Genomic DNA, 19,076 nt, shown 5'->3' on the forward strand with positions numbered 1-19,076 from the left:
TACATGGTGTTTAAACGAAGTTAAACGGTCTAAACGGTTTTGTACTTTTTAAAAAAAATACATATAATTATATATGTGCATGTAAAAAAATCAAGTATTCTAGCATTTATACATATTTATCCGAGTAAAAATCAATTATTTTGGTATGTATATATATTTATGCATGTGAAAAGAACCAAATATATATATTTATGCATGTAACATATCAAGTGTACACATTTATAAATATAATAAACTTAAGTATACAAATTTATCCATACAAAACTGAACTAGATTTACCTCGTGTTCGCCTAAACAACCGTTTAAACAGCTGTTTAGCTCGTTTAATATTGTTTATCTTCGTTCCGTTTAGGCCGTTTAGACCGTTTTTTCATTTTTTGACCATTTAAACGGTCAACCGTTTAATTTCCGTTTACCCCCTAAAGAAAATAGTTTACCACCGTTTATCGTTTAGTGGCCATTTAATCGGCCGTTTAGGCAAACACTGGAGAATAAGAATAGAAAAGGTTGATATGTGCAAATGAGAGATAGACTGATGTCCTACTCCTATAACTATGACATAGTGAAGGTAATAGTCCAAAGAGATATAGAAATATGCATAGTTCAGTCATAAAAGCTTTAGAACATACTCTAGAAAACACTCCTTTTAGATACTTGAAAGCCTGGACTGCTACAGCAAGATCAATATCATCATCTGAGGAGTTTGGATCCTAAAAATAAAACAAGATATATCATATTATATACATAGGTGCACAAACAAACAAAATCAAGTAAACTAATTACCTCGCCAATATTCATTGAATCAGAGTTGTTGTCTTCTTCAGAGTTCATATCAAACCCATCATCACTCTCACCATTTACAGATTGACCATCATATTGCAACTCATCATCAGCCATGGCTATATAACAAAAAAAGTTTAATCAACTACAATTTTCTTAAAAAATATGCATGCCTATAATTCAGAAACAAGAATTATTAAAATCTGCATGTTGCTTCATTCTTCATGTATCTAAGCATGTATATATCTAACAAAGTACCAGTAAAACAAACAGCAACATATATACCTATCCATCCATATATAGAAGAGATATTTCCATCCATCTTAATCATGAAGATATATGACACACATACAGAACCAAATTTAATAAATAAACCAACAGGTAGTCTCAAACACACATACAGAACCAAAGTGAGTAGTATCTGTAACCTTCTGGCCCAAATAAGCATTTACTATCAGGTCCAAATGTTTACATTGTGCAAAGGAATATATATTTTAGTGAAACAACTCAGAAAAGTGTGGTAGAACTGTCTGAAATAACACACTTACGGAGGCGCTCGTCTTCCACTAGACACTAAGCGCCCCGAGAGCAAGCTACATCGGGCGGATTCCGTCGAGCACACCCCAAGGAAGAGCCCAAATAATCCACATTTTTCCCACAGGATCTAATAATGAGAACGAGTTTACATTGCTTAGTCCATTTCATACATTCAGAGTTCTTAAAAATTGTATTATTACATTACCAAATTTAGAGTGCGAAATATTAAACAGCGGAATAAAAATAAACAACAAGTAAACATCTATCGATAATAAGCAAGGATCCGTCTGTGCCCACCAGAAGAATCCTTCACACAATAGCTATGTCTCAAGCAGTACCTGCAACAGGGGTAAATAAACCCTGAGTACATAATGTACTCGCAAGACTTATCCGACTAGTGAGAATAATTTTCTGACTCCAAGGAATATGGTAAGCTTTATGGTTTGCTGATTTTCTTTTTACAGAAAAGCAATACTAATAGTGAATCCTTATGTAAGTTAATATTAGCAGTCATGATTAATTTATTATCTAGACCTTCTATGTAAGCACATGTTCTACTTTCAAGCAAGAGTTGAGCAAATAGTTCCATTTCATCACCTTTCATCTTTCAGTTCTTATTACGGTACTAGAGTTTAGACAAGTCGTACCAACACAGCGGCGATTCACAAATCAATGTGCACAGCTGGGTACCCCGAAACACATGCCCTGCTTGTACCCTAGGCATAAGCAGGACCAACTCACCACTCTCCTATCAAGGGGTCCAGGTCCCTGTCTGAAAGGTCCTAATGGCTAGAGGGGGGTGAATAGCCTATTAAAAATTCTACAACAACACTTAACAATTCGGTTAGACAATTATGAGGCAAAGCAAGTGTTGTGCTAGCCTACTAAAAATGCAAGCCACCTACCACAATTCTAGTTTATATAGTTAGCACATTGGAGCAAGGGTGAAGAAGTTAGAAGTGAAAACCAGTTGGTCGCGAAGATGCTGGCGTCAGTCAACTGACCGGACGCTGGATCTGAATGCACCGGACGCTGGCAGGCTGCGTCCGGTCAGGCTGACGTACGGTGACACAGAAGCTGGAGTGTGACCGGACGCTGGCTGCGTCCGATCAAGTGTGACCGGACGCGTCCGGTCGAGGTCGGTACCTTACTGGAAACGACCGGACGCTGGGGGTTCAGTGTCCGGTCAGTTGAAAGCTGCTGCGTCCGGTCAAGTCAAGTGACCGTTGGAATCGAGACACGTGGCCGTCTGTGGGCGACCGGACGCTGAGGTCCAGCGTCCGGTCAACACGACCGGAGCGTCCGGTCGGCCCGACACGTTGCCCAGTGAAGGGGTAACGGCTAGTTTAGCCCTTGGGGCTATAAATAGAAGTGGCCCTCGGCCATGGCTGGTGCTGAGCACCTCAAGGGACTTAGTGTCCATGCTTGTGAGTGCTTGAGAGCCCTCCATCTCACACAAACTTGATAGCGATCATCCGATTGTGTGAGTGAGCGATTCTAGTGCGATTGCATCGTGAGGTTGCATCGAGTGGCACTAGGTGATCGAGTTGCAAGTCGGTGGTGCTTGTTACTCTTGGAGGTTGCCACCTCCTAGACGGCTTGGTGGTGGTCTCTGTCGAAGCGCGCAAGAAGCTTGTGCGGCGCTCCGGAGAAGTGCTTGTGAGGGCCACTTGTGCTCGCCCCACGGGAGTCGCGAAGAGCAACATTAGTAAAGCGTGTCATTGAGCTACCCTCACTCAAGGGGTAGGTTCTTGCGGCGCCCGACGTGCGGGCTTGGCGGGTGATGCCAATTAGCCGCCGAACCACCAAGTGAGCGGTCAACACAACGGGGACTAGCATGTTGGCAAACACATGAACCTCGGGAGAAAAATCATCGTGTCAACCTTGTTCTTCCCGTTGGTTTGCATTCCCGTTACACAAGCTTGCAATTACTTTTATATACATTGAGCTTGTGTTGTTGCTTCAATAATTAGTTAGCTTACGTAGCTTGCTAATTACCTTCTTGCTTGTGTAGCAAAGAAGTAGCTCCCTTGCGTGGCTAATTTGGTTTGTGTAACCTTGTTAGTCACATTGCTTAGTTTGTGTAGCTAAGTATTTGCGCTCTCTAATTTGGCATTGGTTGCCTTGTTATTGAGCATTGCTAGTGAGCTTAGTTGGCTTTGTGCTTTTGCTTACTAGCATGTGTAGGAGCTCCCTTTTTGCTTAAAGTACTAGTGGCATAGGTTTGTGTGACCTTGCTTCTAGAATTGGTTAGGAGAGCTCTAGCTAGCCCGGCACCTTTGTTGCTTGATTAGTATCATTGCAAGGTGCTAGTGAACATAGATAGAGGGGTGTAGTCTTGGCTAGACCGATAGTTTTAATTCCGCACTTGTTTCGGTTAGCCAACGTGATTAAGTTTTAAAAAAGGACTATTCACCCCCCCCCCTCTAGTCGCCATCTCGACCCTTCATACCCTCTCTTCAAATGTTGATTGTCCGATCTCAACGGTTAAGTGATGACCGGACATGCTGCTATGAAGTGACCGGACGCTGGACCTCCGCATTCGGTCATTTCCAGTAAGCATCCAGAAATGATTTTTCACGACCAGACGCGTCCGGTCATGCTCGACCGGACACTCCTAGCCTCCGGTCACACGGTGACTCCCCTGTGCGCTACCACGTCAACAGGACCGGATGCACCCTGTCAGCGTCCTGGTCAGAGACCGACGCTACGCGCCCTCTGCTGCCACTGACCGAATGCGCCGGTCCTACCAAGACCAGCGTCTAGTCACTTACAGTGGCCTCCGTCTTTTCTATCTAGGGCGTCGGTGGCACCGTCGGACTGTCCGCACTCTATAGGTGGACACTCCACCGGTGAAGTTCCTAACCTTTGCTCAAATGTGCCAACCACCAAGTGTAACACCTTGTGCACATGTGTTAGCATATTTTCACAAACATTTTCAAGGGTGTTAGCACTCCACTAGATCCTAAATGCATATGCAATGTGTTAGAGCATCTAGTGGCACTTTGATAACCGTATTTCGATACGAGTTTCACCCCTCTTAATAGTATGACTATCGAACCTAAATATGATCACACTCTCTAAGTGTCTTGATCATCAAAACAAAATAGCTCCTACCATTTATACCTTTGCCTTAAGCCTTTTGTTTTTCTCTTTCTTCTTTTCAAGTCCAAGCGCTTGATCATCATCATGGCATCACCATCATCATGATCTTCACAATTTCTTCATCACTTGGAGTAGTGCCACCTATCTCATAATCACTTTGATAAACTAGGTTAGCACTTAGGGTTTCATCAATTTACCAAAACCAAACTAGAGCTTTCAATCTCCCCCTTTTTGGTAATTGATGACAACCCTTTCACAAAGATATGAATAGAAATTTAATTGAATCTATGTTGCTTGTCCAAGCATATTTACTATGTGTAAAAGGATATGGACAAATTTCATGAATTCCATATGGTAGCAATTGCTCCCCCTACATATGTACTAAGAGTTTGGATTGAAGCTTGCACGTATGCTTAGATAGGAAATATAGGAGACAATGTCTACCAAATGATGCTAAGGTATAAAAGATGGACCTTTGAAGCGTGATACCAATCGAAGTGCACTATTATACCATCCTTAGCTCCATGGTTAGCTCGATACCACTTGAAAACACTTGGAAATGAAATCACTAGATAACCTATGCATGCTAGATTTTCATTTCATCATTCAAACCTACAACTAGCATACACCACACAAGCATGGATATTGAAATTTAAAACTTGTGCCATGCAAGCAAACATATGAAATTCACATTCAAATGTACCATACAAGTTCATGAGCTTGCTCCTCCTACTTGTGTGCTCAAAATTTTAATTGATCCCTTTCCTTTGTCATATCTCTCCTCCTATTTCAAATTCTCCCCCTTTGTTGTCTTTTCACCATCTTAGTACACTAATATATATTTTGTTTTTCTCCCCATGTACTAATATTAATATCTTTGTTTTTCTCCCCCTTTGTCATCAATGACCACAAAGGTTCAAAATATAGATAGGTTGAGATTATCAATGTCAATCAATGGGGTGAGGATCATTTTCCCAAATTTGGTTTAATCTAGATCATTTGCCAAAGATATTTAACTCGGTTTGATCCAAGGACAAGCTTCTTCACACCTCCAAATAAGGGTTATCTTGTACCATATTGAGTTAAACACTTAGAGCTCATTTTCTAGATCAAACAATAGGTTTACAAGCCCACAAACATGTCATATGCTACCACTAGCTCAAAATAAGCATAGAACCAATAGTGGTACCATATAATCATCAAATTCATTTGATTTTCATAAATGAGCCTATTTAAGCATTAAATGTGTCCCACCATGCACTAGCAGATCCCAACAGCTATTGTGCCACAAAGCACACTCTCTGCTCATCAGTTACGGTGAGCAGCAGAAACTTTTTCTCTAGAACGAGAAGCCAATGCTCCGCATCTAGAGGCTCAACCATGGGCATGAACGTGGGTGGGTGCATCTTTAAGAAATCCTAATAAGAGCAGGGTCCCTCAGGACCACCGGCACCACCCCCGTTCCCACCATTACATCCATGGCCTCCACGGGCGAAGCCACCTATAGCCTATGCCAGCAGCTCCATGGCACGGGCTAACTCACGATGAGCAGCCAACATCTCTGCCATCATCTCCGCATGAGTCATCAGAGGTGGCAGTGGTGGAGGAGGAGGAGCCAGACATGGAGCCTCATGGCTCTCCCCGTTGTTTGTTCCCATTGCTCCAGCCACTTTCACCTTGGCCCTCACCAAGACCGTGGCCCGCTCAGAAAAGTGTGGCAAAACCACCTGAAATAACACACTTACGGAGGCACTCGTCTTCCACTAGACACTAAGCGCCCCGAGAGCAAGCTACATCGGTCGGATTCCGTCGAGCACACCCCAAGGGAGAGCCCGAATAATCCACATTTTTCCCGCAGGATCCAACAATGAGAACGAGTTTACATTACTTAGTCTATTTCATACATCCAGAGTTCTTAAAAATTGTATTATTACATTACCAAATTTAGAATGCGGAATATTAAGCAGTGGAAAGAAAATAAACAGTAAGTAAACATCTATCAATAATAAGCAAGGATCCATCTGTGCCCATCAGAAGAATCCTTCACACAACGGCTATGTCTCAAGCAGTACCTGCAATAGGGGTAAATAAACCTTGAGTACACAATGTACTCGTAAGACTTATCCGACTTGTGGGAATAATTTCTCGCCTCCAAGGAATATGATAAGCTTTATGGTTTGCTAGTTTTCTTTTTGCGAAAAGCAATACTAATAGTGAATCCTTATGTAAGTTAATATTAGCAGTCATGATTAATTTATTATCTAGCCCTTCTATGTAAGCACATGTTCTACTTTCAAGCAAGAGTTGAGCAAACAATTCTATTTCATCACATTTCATCTTTTAGTTCTTACTACGGTACTAGAGTTTAGACAAGTCGTACCAACACGGCGGCGATTCATGAATCAATGTGCCCGCTAGGTACCCTAAAACACACGCCCCGCTTGTACCCCAGGCACAAGCAGGACCAACTCACCACTCTCCTGTCAAGGGGTCTAGGTCCCCATCCAAAACTTGGACTCCAAGCCCCCGCTCCTGAGTCCTGGACTCAGTGTGGTGCTTAGACCTCCACCATCCCCGCCTCCAATCAGTCGGTCCAGAAAGAGCCGAAACCCACAACAAGAGAGCAACAAGCCTTCCCTACGCCCATACCCAAGTATGTGCTCGGGATAATAAATATGTGACTTGCCTAGCATCCATTGCAATGGCTGGTCCTTAACCAACACAGACAGGGAAAAAGTGTAATCAAGCTATGCCCCATTGGCCGCAGGACATAACCTCTTACACCCACCAATACCCAAACCATATCCCTGTCCAGTCTCCATTTTCCTTTCCACCATTTTATCATGAGTGATAATAATCACCTATTATGAGCAACGACAGGTTACTCACGCTACCAAAATCCTGAGCATAGCAGCTACTCGACCTATACTAGTAGGACTCATAGGTAGATATATTTATGCATGTAGTTTCCATAAAATACCTGTAACGTAAATGCACATCATATATCTAGTGATCATTCAAAATAAGGGTTATGCACCGGGGCTTGCCTTGGGCAGGCGGTGTGTCAACAAAGTCAGCAACTGATGCCTCTAGGGCTCCCTCCTGAACAAGAATCTCCTCCTTGTACTCTTCAATAATCTCCTCAAAGTCATGTTCGTCCACAGGCACGAACTCTACCAACTCATTATCTACATGCATGAAATGATGATGCAACACTTAGTAATACAGCAACAACAACTCTTAAAATACGAACACACCTATCAAGTTACTAAGCTAGTTCTACCGACTAAGGTGCTAAGTTATCTATTGTTACCACTAACAAGTATGAAACATGGCATGTACTATCTTAGCAACTAAAGGCATTCTTACTCTTAATACCGATTTACTATATGTATACTAAAACAAGGAGTACTAGCTACTCTATTTATCAACCTACTCAAGGGCTACAAAAATTACAGTGAGTACATAATAATCTAATGAACCTACTATAAAAAGTTTATGGCTAACGCTATCACCAATTTACCACAAAAATTCCTACAAATATTAAGCTAAATAATACTAAGCACTCCTAAATGAATTAATGAATCTATCATTATCATAGATAACTGTAAACTAACTACACCAACAGCTAGATAGCATTTTTGTGAACCTAACAAATGTTTTTCACTATTTTTGGGTATCTACATAATTTACTATAACTTTTCAAAGTTCATCTCAAAACTAAATTGAATAAACCTTTACTAATTCACTAGAAAATAAAAAACCAAAATCCACTGCGCGGCCCGCGAGCGAGCGGAGCGGCCCACTCCCGCGCATCACACGTGCGCACATGACCCACCAGCGTGGCCCACGCAGACATGGCCCAACCGCACGACGACGCCCCGCGACGGGGAGGCACGCGCGCGCCGGTACATTTGCTAAAACATCCTCTCTCTAATACCGAATCCAACCGATGTCCACAGCACTATTCCTTTAGTCGGCTATCATACAATTACGCCCCTCCCCCTTTCCGTCTTTACCACGGCCATACCCTCGGGCACCCACACGCACATCGATGCGACAGTGCTGGCATCGGGCGGTCATGCCGGCCAGACCAGCCCCTCCCCACCCCCAATAGCGAGCTGATACTCACCTAGACACAAACTCGAAGCGATGAGCGGCAAAGCGGTGAATGGAGACGCTGTCCCAAGCTCCCTCCACAGTGGTGAACTCCTTCCTATGACGGTGGCCATGTTCCCGTGAGCCAAGGCACAGACGACGTGAATGAACTCAAGAATGGGCATCAGTGACTCACCCTGAACCTACTAGACGTGGTGGCATGACCGGGGACGGACCGGGTGTGTCCGACCACGCACGCACGGCAAGCCTCGCGACAACAGCGGTGGTGCGACCGAGCCAACAGCGCTGGGAAGGCAATGGTGGTGGAAATTGGGTGCGCACGGGATGGAGGAGAACAGGGCGAAGACACAGTGCCAAATAATTGAACGGAGGTGGACGATGCGAGGTGAATTGAACGGGTGCTGTTGTGGGGGTCTTAAGATGGCCAACGGCGAGGGAAGCTTCAAATTGGGCCTCGGCATAGTATGGTTGCAACAGTGGCCGAGCTCAGTGCGTAGCTAGGATCCCACTCAACCATTGGTGCACTCAATTGCAAGGATTGGACTGGCGTTGCGAGCTGGCCTTAGCATGGCTCGGCGACTCCAGCACGATGCCATTAAAGGCGGAGGTGACCCGAGAAGGCAGCGTGGCGCTTGCCACTCAATAGACGAGGACAAGGTCACACACAGAAGCTACACATGCACGTATGGAGTCAACACAATTCGCACAGCCACAGTGCCTTAATTTGCAAGCCGACGACGACACGGTCATGTGACGGTGTCATAGGCGCGCGTAGCGGCGGTAGTGGCGACACGACGCAACAGTGCGGGTGCACGTGAAGCAACAACGCGATGCAGAGGAAATGTGTGTGCTAGCAAGGACGGTTGTGGCCCTGTGATGCCACGCACCCGAGCGAACGGCGACGGCGACTGGTGGAGCAGGACTGGCAATAGGGCAACACGGGCAGCTCTAGGGCACCAACAGCGGCGACAGCATGCATCACGGCGGTGAGGCGGGCCCGCTTCCAGCCAGGGCTGCCGGCCACCATAGCTAGCCGAGCACGACCGGCACACGCACGCAATTTAAAGCGCCCCAAAAATCAAATGGTGACACCGGCTAGAAACGTGCCATGCACGTAATTTAAAGCGCCCCAAAAATCAAACTCGTTACTTCATGTGCCAAACCACCTTTTCTATCCTTAAGAGGGTATGCTAAACTACTGAAACAAGCCCTAATACCCCACCATTACTTAACCCCAAATCTCCTACAAAAAATTGCCAAACTTGACCTCGTCGAACCAATTTCTGACTTAAGAAATTTGACTAAGTCTTGCCCAGATTCGCGTCAACCTCGATTTCCAAGCTACCAACCATGCTAGCTAGGGAATTCATTTCTCGATCGTAGGTATTTCATCGTCACCTACGAAGTTTGTACTACAAACTTTATTAAAATTCTGTATATACGTTGAAAGGTCCTTGTTTGGTTTTGGTAATTGAGTGACAACCTAGGTGGACTAATTGTGTTTATGTGAGATACACAGGTGATTAGTCCACAGGTACATGTGTGTGAGCAACATATGCCATGAAGGTGAAAATGGCTTGGAGATGTTGCAAAGCTCACACATGTGATGATGAAGGAGCTTATTGCACATGAGACATGACATTGAGTCATGTGATCAAGGTGGAGAAGATCAAGACAAGACTTGGCTTGATGGACCGGTTGCAAGCGTGAAGGGCAAGTCGAAGGCTTTGGAGTGATGGACCGCATGGCGGTGAAGCTTGAGCAAGACTTGGCGCCGATGGACGATGGCAATGGTGAAGAGCAAGTAGAGTCAAGATCGATGAACCAATATGATCATGTGATGATATGAAGTGGATCATATCATTGTTGATCGTGTTGGTGCATGTGTTGCATCGACATTGGAGGAGATGGAATGGAATGCGCAAGGCAAAGGTATAACCTAGGGCATTTCATTTCACCGGTCATAGGTGTGTAGAGAAGTTTATGACCGGGTTTAGGATAGATGGCCGTACTATCAAGAGGGGCAAACTTGTTTGCATATCGGTCATCTAGTGCCACTCGAGTGATCTAACTTTGCATTGTCGCTAGGATCGAGTGGCGTGGCAAGTTGAGTGGCTAACATCCTTTGGGAAATGATTGTGAAAATGCTAACACACATACACATGGTGGTGTACACTTGGTGGTGTTGGCACATTTACAAAGGAGGTGGTGTTTGCAGGGGTGAGATGGGTTTTGGGTCCCTCTCTCCCTCCCGCCGAGCTTGCTCGGCGGGATTCGGCGCTTTCGGGAAAATGGAATGCCTATTTTCTATTGCGCCGGATGCAAATTCTTGTGGATAGCACATTGGAGCAAGGGTGAAGAAGTTAGAAGTGAAAACGAGTTGGTCGCGAAGACGCTGGCGTCGGTCAACTGACCGGACGCTGGGTCTGAAAGCACCGGACGCTGGCAGACAGCGTCCGGTCAGGCTGACGTACGGTGACGCAGAAGCTGGAGTGTGACCGGACGCTGGCTGCGTCCGATCGCGTTCGACCGGACGCGTCCGGTCATGCTCGGGAGCTTACTAGAAACGACCGGACGCTGAGAGTCCAGCGTCCGGTCAGTTGAAGCTGCTGCGTCCGGTCAAGTCAAGTGACCGTTGGAACCGGGACACGTGGCTGTCTGTGGGAGACCGGACGCTGAGGTCCAGCGTCCAGTCAACACGACCGGAGCGTCCGGTCGGCCCGACCGTTGCCCAGTGAAGGGGTAACGGCTAGTTTAGCCCTTGGGGCTATAAATAGAAGTGGCCTTCGGCCATGGCTGGTGTTGAGCACCTCAAGGGACTTAGTGTCCATGCTTGTGAGTGCTTGGGAGCCCTCCATCACACATATACTTGATAGTGATCATTCGATTGTGTGAGTGAGCGATTCTAGTGCGATTGCATCGTGAGGTTGCATCGAGTGGCACTAGGTGATCGAGTTGCAAGCCGGTGGTGCTTGTTACTCTTGGAGGTTGCCACCTCCTAGACGGCTTGGTGGTGGTCTCCGTCGAAGCGCGCAAGAAGCTTGTGCGGCGCTCCGGAGAAGTGCTTGTGAGGGGCATTGTGCTCGCCCCGCGGGAGCCGCGAAGAGCAACTCTAGTAAAGCGAGACGCGAAGGGCGACAAGTGGTCCGGCCGGGTCAAGTGCTAGAGCTTGTGGTAAGCACTCCACGTGGGAGAGTGTGACTTGCGAGTCACCACTAGCAAGAGGACCGGCGGCAACCTTGAAGCTTGTCTCAACGGGGACTAGCGTGTTGGCAAACACGTGAACCTCGGGAGAAAAATCATCGTGTCAACTTTGTTCTTCCCGTTGGTTTGCAACCCCCTTACACAAGCTTGTAATTACTTTCACATACATTGTGCTCGTGTAGTTGCTCTTGTAATTAGTTAGCTTGTGTAGCTCACTAGTTACCTTCTAGCTTGTGTAGCATAGAAATAGCTCCCTTGAGTGGCTAATTTGGTTTTAGTAACCTTGTTAGTCACATTGCTTAGTTTGTGTAGCTAAGTATTTACGCTCTCTAATTAGGCATTGGTTGCCTTGTTATTGAGCTTTGCTAGTGAGCTTAATTGGCTTTGTGCTTTTGCTTACTAGCATGTGTAGGAGCTCCCTTGTTGCTTAAAGTACTAGTGGCATAGGTTTGTGTGACCTTGCTCCTAGAATTGTTTAGGAGAGCTCTAGCTAGCCCGGCACCTTAGTTGCATAATTAGTATCTTTGCAAGGTGCTAGTAAACATATATAGAGGGGTGTAATCTTGGCTAGACCGATTGTTTTTATTCCGCATTTATATCGGTTAGCCGACGTGATTAATTTTAGAAAAGACTATTCACCCCCCCTCTAGTCCGCCATCTCGACCCTTCATACGTTCTATAGCATTTTTGCTTAATAAAAATTCGTTTACAACCCTAAGTGACATAGCGCGACATTGAATGTAACTTTCGTTTCGCGTTTTCGATGAACGTTTTGGGTCATAGAATTTGATTTACACACTATATTACATACACTATCACATAAACATGATGCCCATGCAGTGTTTTAGCAAAAGATTTACAGTGTAACACTGTGGGTATTACAAAAAGATTCATTTTTTTATGAAAACATAGAACACACTACCACTCAGACATTAATGGCACAAAAACCTACACTGTTGCCACAACAACAAATTTATAAGAACCAAAGCAAGTTGTGGGTGAACATTCAGATTGACAAGGAACAAGCACCACCTAAAGTCACAGTAGCAGCATAGGAAGGGCAAAAGCTATAAAAAGTACACTAAGCACCAAGTAAAATCGGACTACAAAAATCACTCACGCTAAGTGCCTCTGCCTCAAGTATATAATATTACAATAATATGATGTATGGATGATGAGCACCTTATAGCTAGCACAGTAACCAATGAAGCATTTTACCACTACTAGTTCAATGGATACAAACACTAATAAGAATCTAATTCACTGAGCTAACAACAAACTCTATGCAACCAGTTCACCTCTCATCAAAAAGTAGAATCTCAAATCTACCTTTAGTAATCATCTAGCAGGCTAGCACAGCACCTAAACAAACAAAGACCACAATATTCAGAACCTAGGGCAGCTAAGCTAAAAAAATTATAACCTTAATCGGCCATCGCTAACCAAAACAAGAATGCTCAGAACCAAGTCAAATCACCTCGTCCTACTCAGAACCAAGTCAATCACCTCGCCCCCTTAATGATGCCTCTTGAGAGGCTTTAGATAAAACACTGATTGCATAACGAGACAGTGCTACAACTACAAACAAATTGACCGATAACAAAATCTGTCTGTCTGGTTTAGCAGATCAATACTCACTAATCCAAACATAGCATTCAACAAAATCAAATAGATCAATAGTTGATTTTCACACCCAATCCATCTTGGTGTACTTTCTGACAGGCCTGGTGTTCCATCTAGAAACTCTATGAGATATAGCAGGACTCTGGATGTACCAAAACCAAGCAGACTACTGACCACAAGTAACTGCGATCTACTCACAATCAGAAATGGGAAAGGATAAATCATAAGAGAATATTTTTTAATAGCTGAACAAACTTCAGGAGATGATTACTTAACCATCTAAACTTGAATATCCCAAGCAAACCATGATCAACATAGTTCTATCAAATCACAGTTTCACAGTAGGTAGATCAATAGATTTCTAGAACTAGACATTTAGAGAGCAAGCAACTACTAATACAAAGTGGACTAAATGTTCCAAGCAAACCACAATCAGTTGAGACACATATGAACTTAATGTACCAACAAGCAACTAATATCACAAATAGATTGCTGGAACTTAATCTGTCAAACACAAATGGGTAAATCAACGCATCACTAGCACTGACATTCAGAGATAACATATGCAATGCAGCAGAATCATTTGGTTGGTATTAGTGACAAAGGATAGATTGTTTCAGTTTTTTCATGCTCATCCATTGGTAAATTGTTATCCATGCTCATCCACTGGACACTGGTGATCTAAATGCCAAATCAGAGAGCACTCATGCAGCAGAATCAATGGATAGGAAACGAAACACAAAAGAAGCAAAATAGAGAACAAAACCAATGGCGAGCAAATGGGTAAATCAACTAGCTAGCACTAACATTCAGAGACAACTAGCTCTACAGGCCCCTAGCATGATCCCAGCCGCAAATCAAACCAAAACATAGCGCAAATCACCCCTCCTCCACCTCGCCTGTCCTGCTCCCCTCGAGCAGTAGCACTTCTGAAACCCACAACAAAATCAAACAAGCGCAAATCAAGGGGCTAAATAAGCGCAAATCACCCATCCTCCACCTCGCCTAACATCATCCCCACCTCACCTTGCTTTCGCCCGGTCGCTCATCGTCTGCAGCGGAAGCGACGACATAAGGCAAATCCACCGACGAAACAACGCCCGTCTAGGTGACACAAAAGCAAGCAGACTCATCCTACATGAACTCAAATCGAACCACATATACATCACAGATGCCATCAAATCGTAGATCTACTGAACCAAAAACTGAGTCCATCCAACAAAACAGAGCTCAATGCAGTAGAGAGCGCGCGGCGTAAGAAAATACCTCGTGACCTCAAGGTATGGCGGACACGAGCGAGCCTCCGAATCACCAAGGAGGGGACATCGACGGGCCTCGATGGGGAGGAGCACGGAGAGGGTCAGAACAATAGCCAGAGCGACGAGCTCTAGAAAGCACGCTTCCTTTCCTATATGTGCACGTGGATCGAGGACTATGAACAGTGTCTGGCAATCAGACAGCCAGAGTGGGCCCTGCACGTCAGTGTCACAAACCAACCAACACCACATCGGAACAGATCACACATCGATTCTTCATCCAATGGACACAAAATTCATGTGCCAACAAACAACAAAACACATGTGTGTCATATAGCATTCCTGAATAAAAAATATGAGAGGTCGCCACCAAAATAAAGATGAATCAAACAATTGGAGAATCAAAACAACTATGCCAACCTAGATCTATGGTCAACAACTAATTTCAACCATAATAACAGAAGTGGATCGACCATGATGCTAATTCAGTTAGAGATAAATAAACAAGCCCCGAACCACCCATCAACACTTTAGTGGAGAAAAACAATTAGCCATGAACAACTACTCACAAGCATCAGCTCAGATGGACCAGAAGCAAAACTAAATGAGCTCAACACGTCACATTTATGACCTGCACTTACAATGACAAATACAAGCTGTGTGTTGCGGGCCTAAAAACTCTAGTACTGTCACTTATACTCTGATATTGAAAAAACAAGTATAGACACGACACCACACTAGTAGTAGCCTGGTAGGGCCAATCTCTGTTTATTTCCAACTAGTTTCTACATACATAGAATGACACTCTGGCAAAGGCAAAAAATGACAAAATGGATGGATCACAATAAAGCCTAGAAAATGAATCTGCACAACACGCACAAATTTCAACCACAAACAAATTTGCACACTCAACGGATTGTGCAAAATCAACAAATATCACACTTCAATAGGAGTGCAAATTCTAATAAATTTGAAAACTCACTGACTACGACAGAAAATTTCAGAAACAATAGTAGGTTGCTCATAGGTAGAAAAAAAATCAACCATAGGCAACTCATAGGGCCACACGAGACCAGATCTAGCAATCAGTGGCACTTGAGCAGGTTCTTGTATTGTACACTAGCTAATACAGAATGTGCAAACAAATTTCAGTTCTACTACTACAACATGGAGAATGAACGAATCAAAGGCGGACAACAGCAATGGGAGGGGCATACGAAGATTGCACAACCACAAGGACGAGTGGATCTTAAAAAATTGAAAGAAAAACAAGCATCCGGCATCCCAAACTACCAGAATGTAGATCAGCATCACACGACACTGGCACATCCTCACAGCAGGGACACGAGCGCGGGTGCGATGTCCGTGGCTCTGAACTACAAGAGAGGAAGGAGAGCTGCCCCCAACCACCGGCGTGCCAGTGTGGTATGGGCATCAGCGCCGGAGCAGATGCGCGGCTGCGAGGCGACCAGGTGGCCGTCGCGTCGGGCGGAGCAGACGTGCAGGTGCGAGGTCAGAAGGTGGCCGTGGTAGCGACCTGGGAGTGCGAGGAGCAGAGCTTGGGACGGGGCGGAGACAGAGGAGGCCATGGAGACACGAGAAAAAGGAGGGGAGGCGGTCGTACTCGCGCCGGCTCCATGGATCCATGAACCAGGAAACAAATCCCCACATCAAACAACACCAAGGGCGCCATTGCCGCCATGGATCCACCGTGCTTCAACCAACACCAAAAACCAGAGAAACAAAGCAAAATAAAACTCGAATCAAAGCAAAACGAACCACAGCGCGGGGAGGGAGATTTACTACAAACCCAAGGTAGCAGAAGCAACGTACCTCGCCAAACCCTAGAAAATCGCCATATACCCTGCGGCTTGGAAACAACAGCCCGAGGAGGGAGACGAGAGAAAATGAAAATGGAGAAGAAAATGAAACGGGCACCACAAATCGGCGCGCGACTCTCAAAATCTGAAAAAAAAATAGCACAGACATGTGGACCCCATGTGACAGAGACTCACACAAAATTCGTGTGCCAATAAACAACAAAACACATGTGTGTCATAGAGGGTTTAGGGTGCATCCTCGATTTGACGAACTCGGATCGTGTCGGGAAGTGTTGCACCGTTGCGTAAACGCTACTGCACGGTCGTCGTTCGCTTTGTGCTTTGGGGTTTGTGAATTCAGAACGACTTGATTGATGCGCATGTACACGTCTCGGTAAGTTTTCTTTAGCAATAATGGTGGTGATTTATTTCACATGGAAAATTGGTGACTACATCAGTTCGATTGCAATGCAACACCTCCCACGAGTTGAGTTTGTACGAGACAGTAAACAAGCAAACAAATTTAGCTAGCCAACGACCTTGACCGGACACCACAAATCACAGCAAACCTCCAACTCCCTCTTTGTTCATCTAGGGCCTGTTCGCTGGTTGGGGCTGGGGCTAGTTTGGGCTTGCTAGTGCTGATTTTTTTTTAGAGAAAAACACTGTTGACTGGTTGGTTTGGGCTGGCTGAAACCAACAAGCGAACATAGTTTATTCATTCGTGCGTGGCAGCGGGCGTCCGTGCCCGTGCGTGCCTGCTGCGCGCGCCGACGGAGCTAGCTAGCACGGCTAGCAGCTCGGCACGGGCACCTTGCACGCGGTGAACACCCTGCGCTTGTGCCTGGTGCCGACGAGGCGCTTCAGGTTGGCGTCGTCCTTGTACCGGCACAGGCAGTTGGGCCCGTGGGACTTGAGCCTGACGCAGCACGCGGACGTCGGCGACGCCTTCCCCGCGAACGCGCTCGCGCACGGGCTCAGCTGCATCACGTCGCACGGCGCCAGAGCCGAGAAGTCGCCCGCGGCTCGGCTGGCGAGGATGCCGACCAGCAGCACCGCCACAAGGAAGAACACGGCCGGCCTCATCGTCCCGACGATCCCGGCGAATTCTCCTCACTGGATCGGACTGGGATTCTGGGAGTGGGTTGGGAGTCCACGAACGTCGTCAGGAGCTTTTTGTAGGCGCCTGGCTGTAGTATGGTGGATTAGCTGATTAGCAGGTGAGGTGAGTCACGGTGTAAGCATGCACAATCGAGCCCAGTGCCCGTTAGGTGAAGCACGCCCGATGAAAGGCCTGCCCATTTGATGCTTTCTCACCAGTCATCACGATTCTAACAAGGTTGAGGTACGTGCACATCCTGCGAACGTATTGTTGAGTAGTTTTTCAGTTAAACTTTTGGTTATGTCATAGGTCCTGTACTATTCCCATTTCCCAAGTGGGAAGCCAGCAGATCGTCTGACTTTGAAGATGACATCGACAAGATAAATAATCTGGCAAACTTCTGAAAATAATTGAACTTGCTTCTTGTCCCCAACAACGAGTTCCCCAATTCCTGAGGCAAAGTATCTGTTGGAGCGACACTTGCCGTCGATTCATTTGTTCCCTTCGACAGTTCAATTCCTACCGAGCAAGCTATCCTTTTCTTCACAGCCTATGCCCCCTGAGATGATTATATACTAGCATATTGGGTGGTTATAAAGATGTGCTTTCTGCAATAGACCGATCATATGAACCAAAATAACAGTTCAGCGTCCCCAACCTCGTATAAACACATGCATCCGAATTTCCCAAGCGATCATGGCAACGGACGAGTCGATTCATAAGCTTCTCGGTGGAGGGAGAGGTACGCTGCTCTTCTGTTCTTTCTGGGAAAAATAGGTTACGCGATCTGCATCAGTGTGGTTTCCTTTAGAGCAGATTTTACTCATGACCCCAATTGTCTGTGCTTGTGCCTCGCAGCCGCGGACATTTTACTGTGGAAGGACAGGAACTTGTCTGCAGTTGTGCTTGCTGGGGCCACATTGATATGGTTCCTGTTCGAAGTTGTTGAGTACAACATTATACCGCTCGTTTGCCAGATAGCCGCCCTGGCCATGCTCGTGATCTTCATTTGGTCAAATGCTGCGCCCCTCTTGAACATGTAGGCCTTTCCTTTTCTGATGAGAAAATTGCGGGCTTAGACAAATTTTAAATGACACAAAGGCACAAGAAGCATTATTCAACTAACCAGTTTTGCGTTGCAGAGCCCCTCCAAGAATCCCAGAAGTCATCATCTCTGAACATGCCTTCCGACAAATAGCACAGATCATCCATTACAAACTGGCACACACTGTGTCTGCTCTTTATGACATTGCATGCGGAAAGGATCTGAAGAAATTCCTCTTGGTACATTACAATCAGTTATTACTTTGCTACCTTTATGAGAAAAAACATATGGCGATTGTTACAGTGCCAATATACAGCATACTGCAAAGATCCGACATGTGTGATACTTGGAATTTAAGTTAAATAAACTTGCACATCGAAAAGCTCGGGCCATTATTTTGCCAATGCTATTCAACAATCTAGTACTGTTTTGGGAAATTTACAACACTGTAGTCTTGCACTAACAATGTTCTGTTTCTAATTCTA

At 45.4% G+C, this 19,076-nt stretch overlaps 1 protein-coding gene across 1 annotated transcript; it reads right to left on the reverse strand.

Moving 5' to 3' along the window:
* Positions 1 to 17,094: 17,094 nt before the first annotated feature.
* LOC136458751 (non-specific lipid-transfer protein 2-like) lies at positions 17,095 to 17,530 on the reverse strand. Its single transcript, XM_066458690.1, has one exon. It carries the CDS (start codon positions 17,528 to 17,530, stop codon positions 17,237 to 17,239), a length of 294 nt encoding a protein of 97 aa, XP_066314787.1. The 3' UTR covers positions 17,095 to 17,236.
* Between the last annotated feature and the right edge of the window lie 1,546 nt (positions 17,531 to 19,076).

The sequence above is a fragment of the Miscanthus floridulus genome, chromosome 6, assembly GCF_019320115.1.
Source record: "Miscanthus floridulus cultivar M001 chromosome 6, ASM1932011v1, whole genome shotgun sequence".
NCBI classification, from domain to species: domain Eukaryota; kingdom Viridiplantae; phylum Streptophyta; class Magnoliopsida; order Poales; family Poaceae; genus Miscanthus; species Miscanthus floridulus.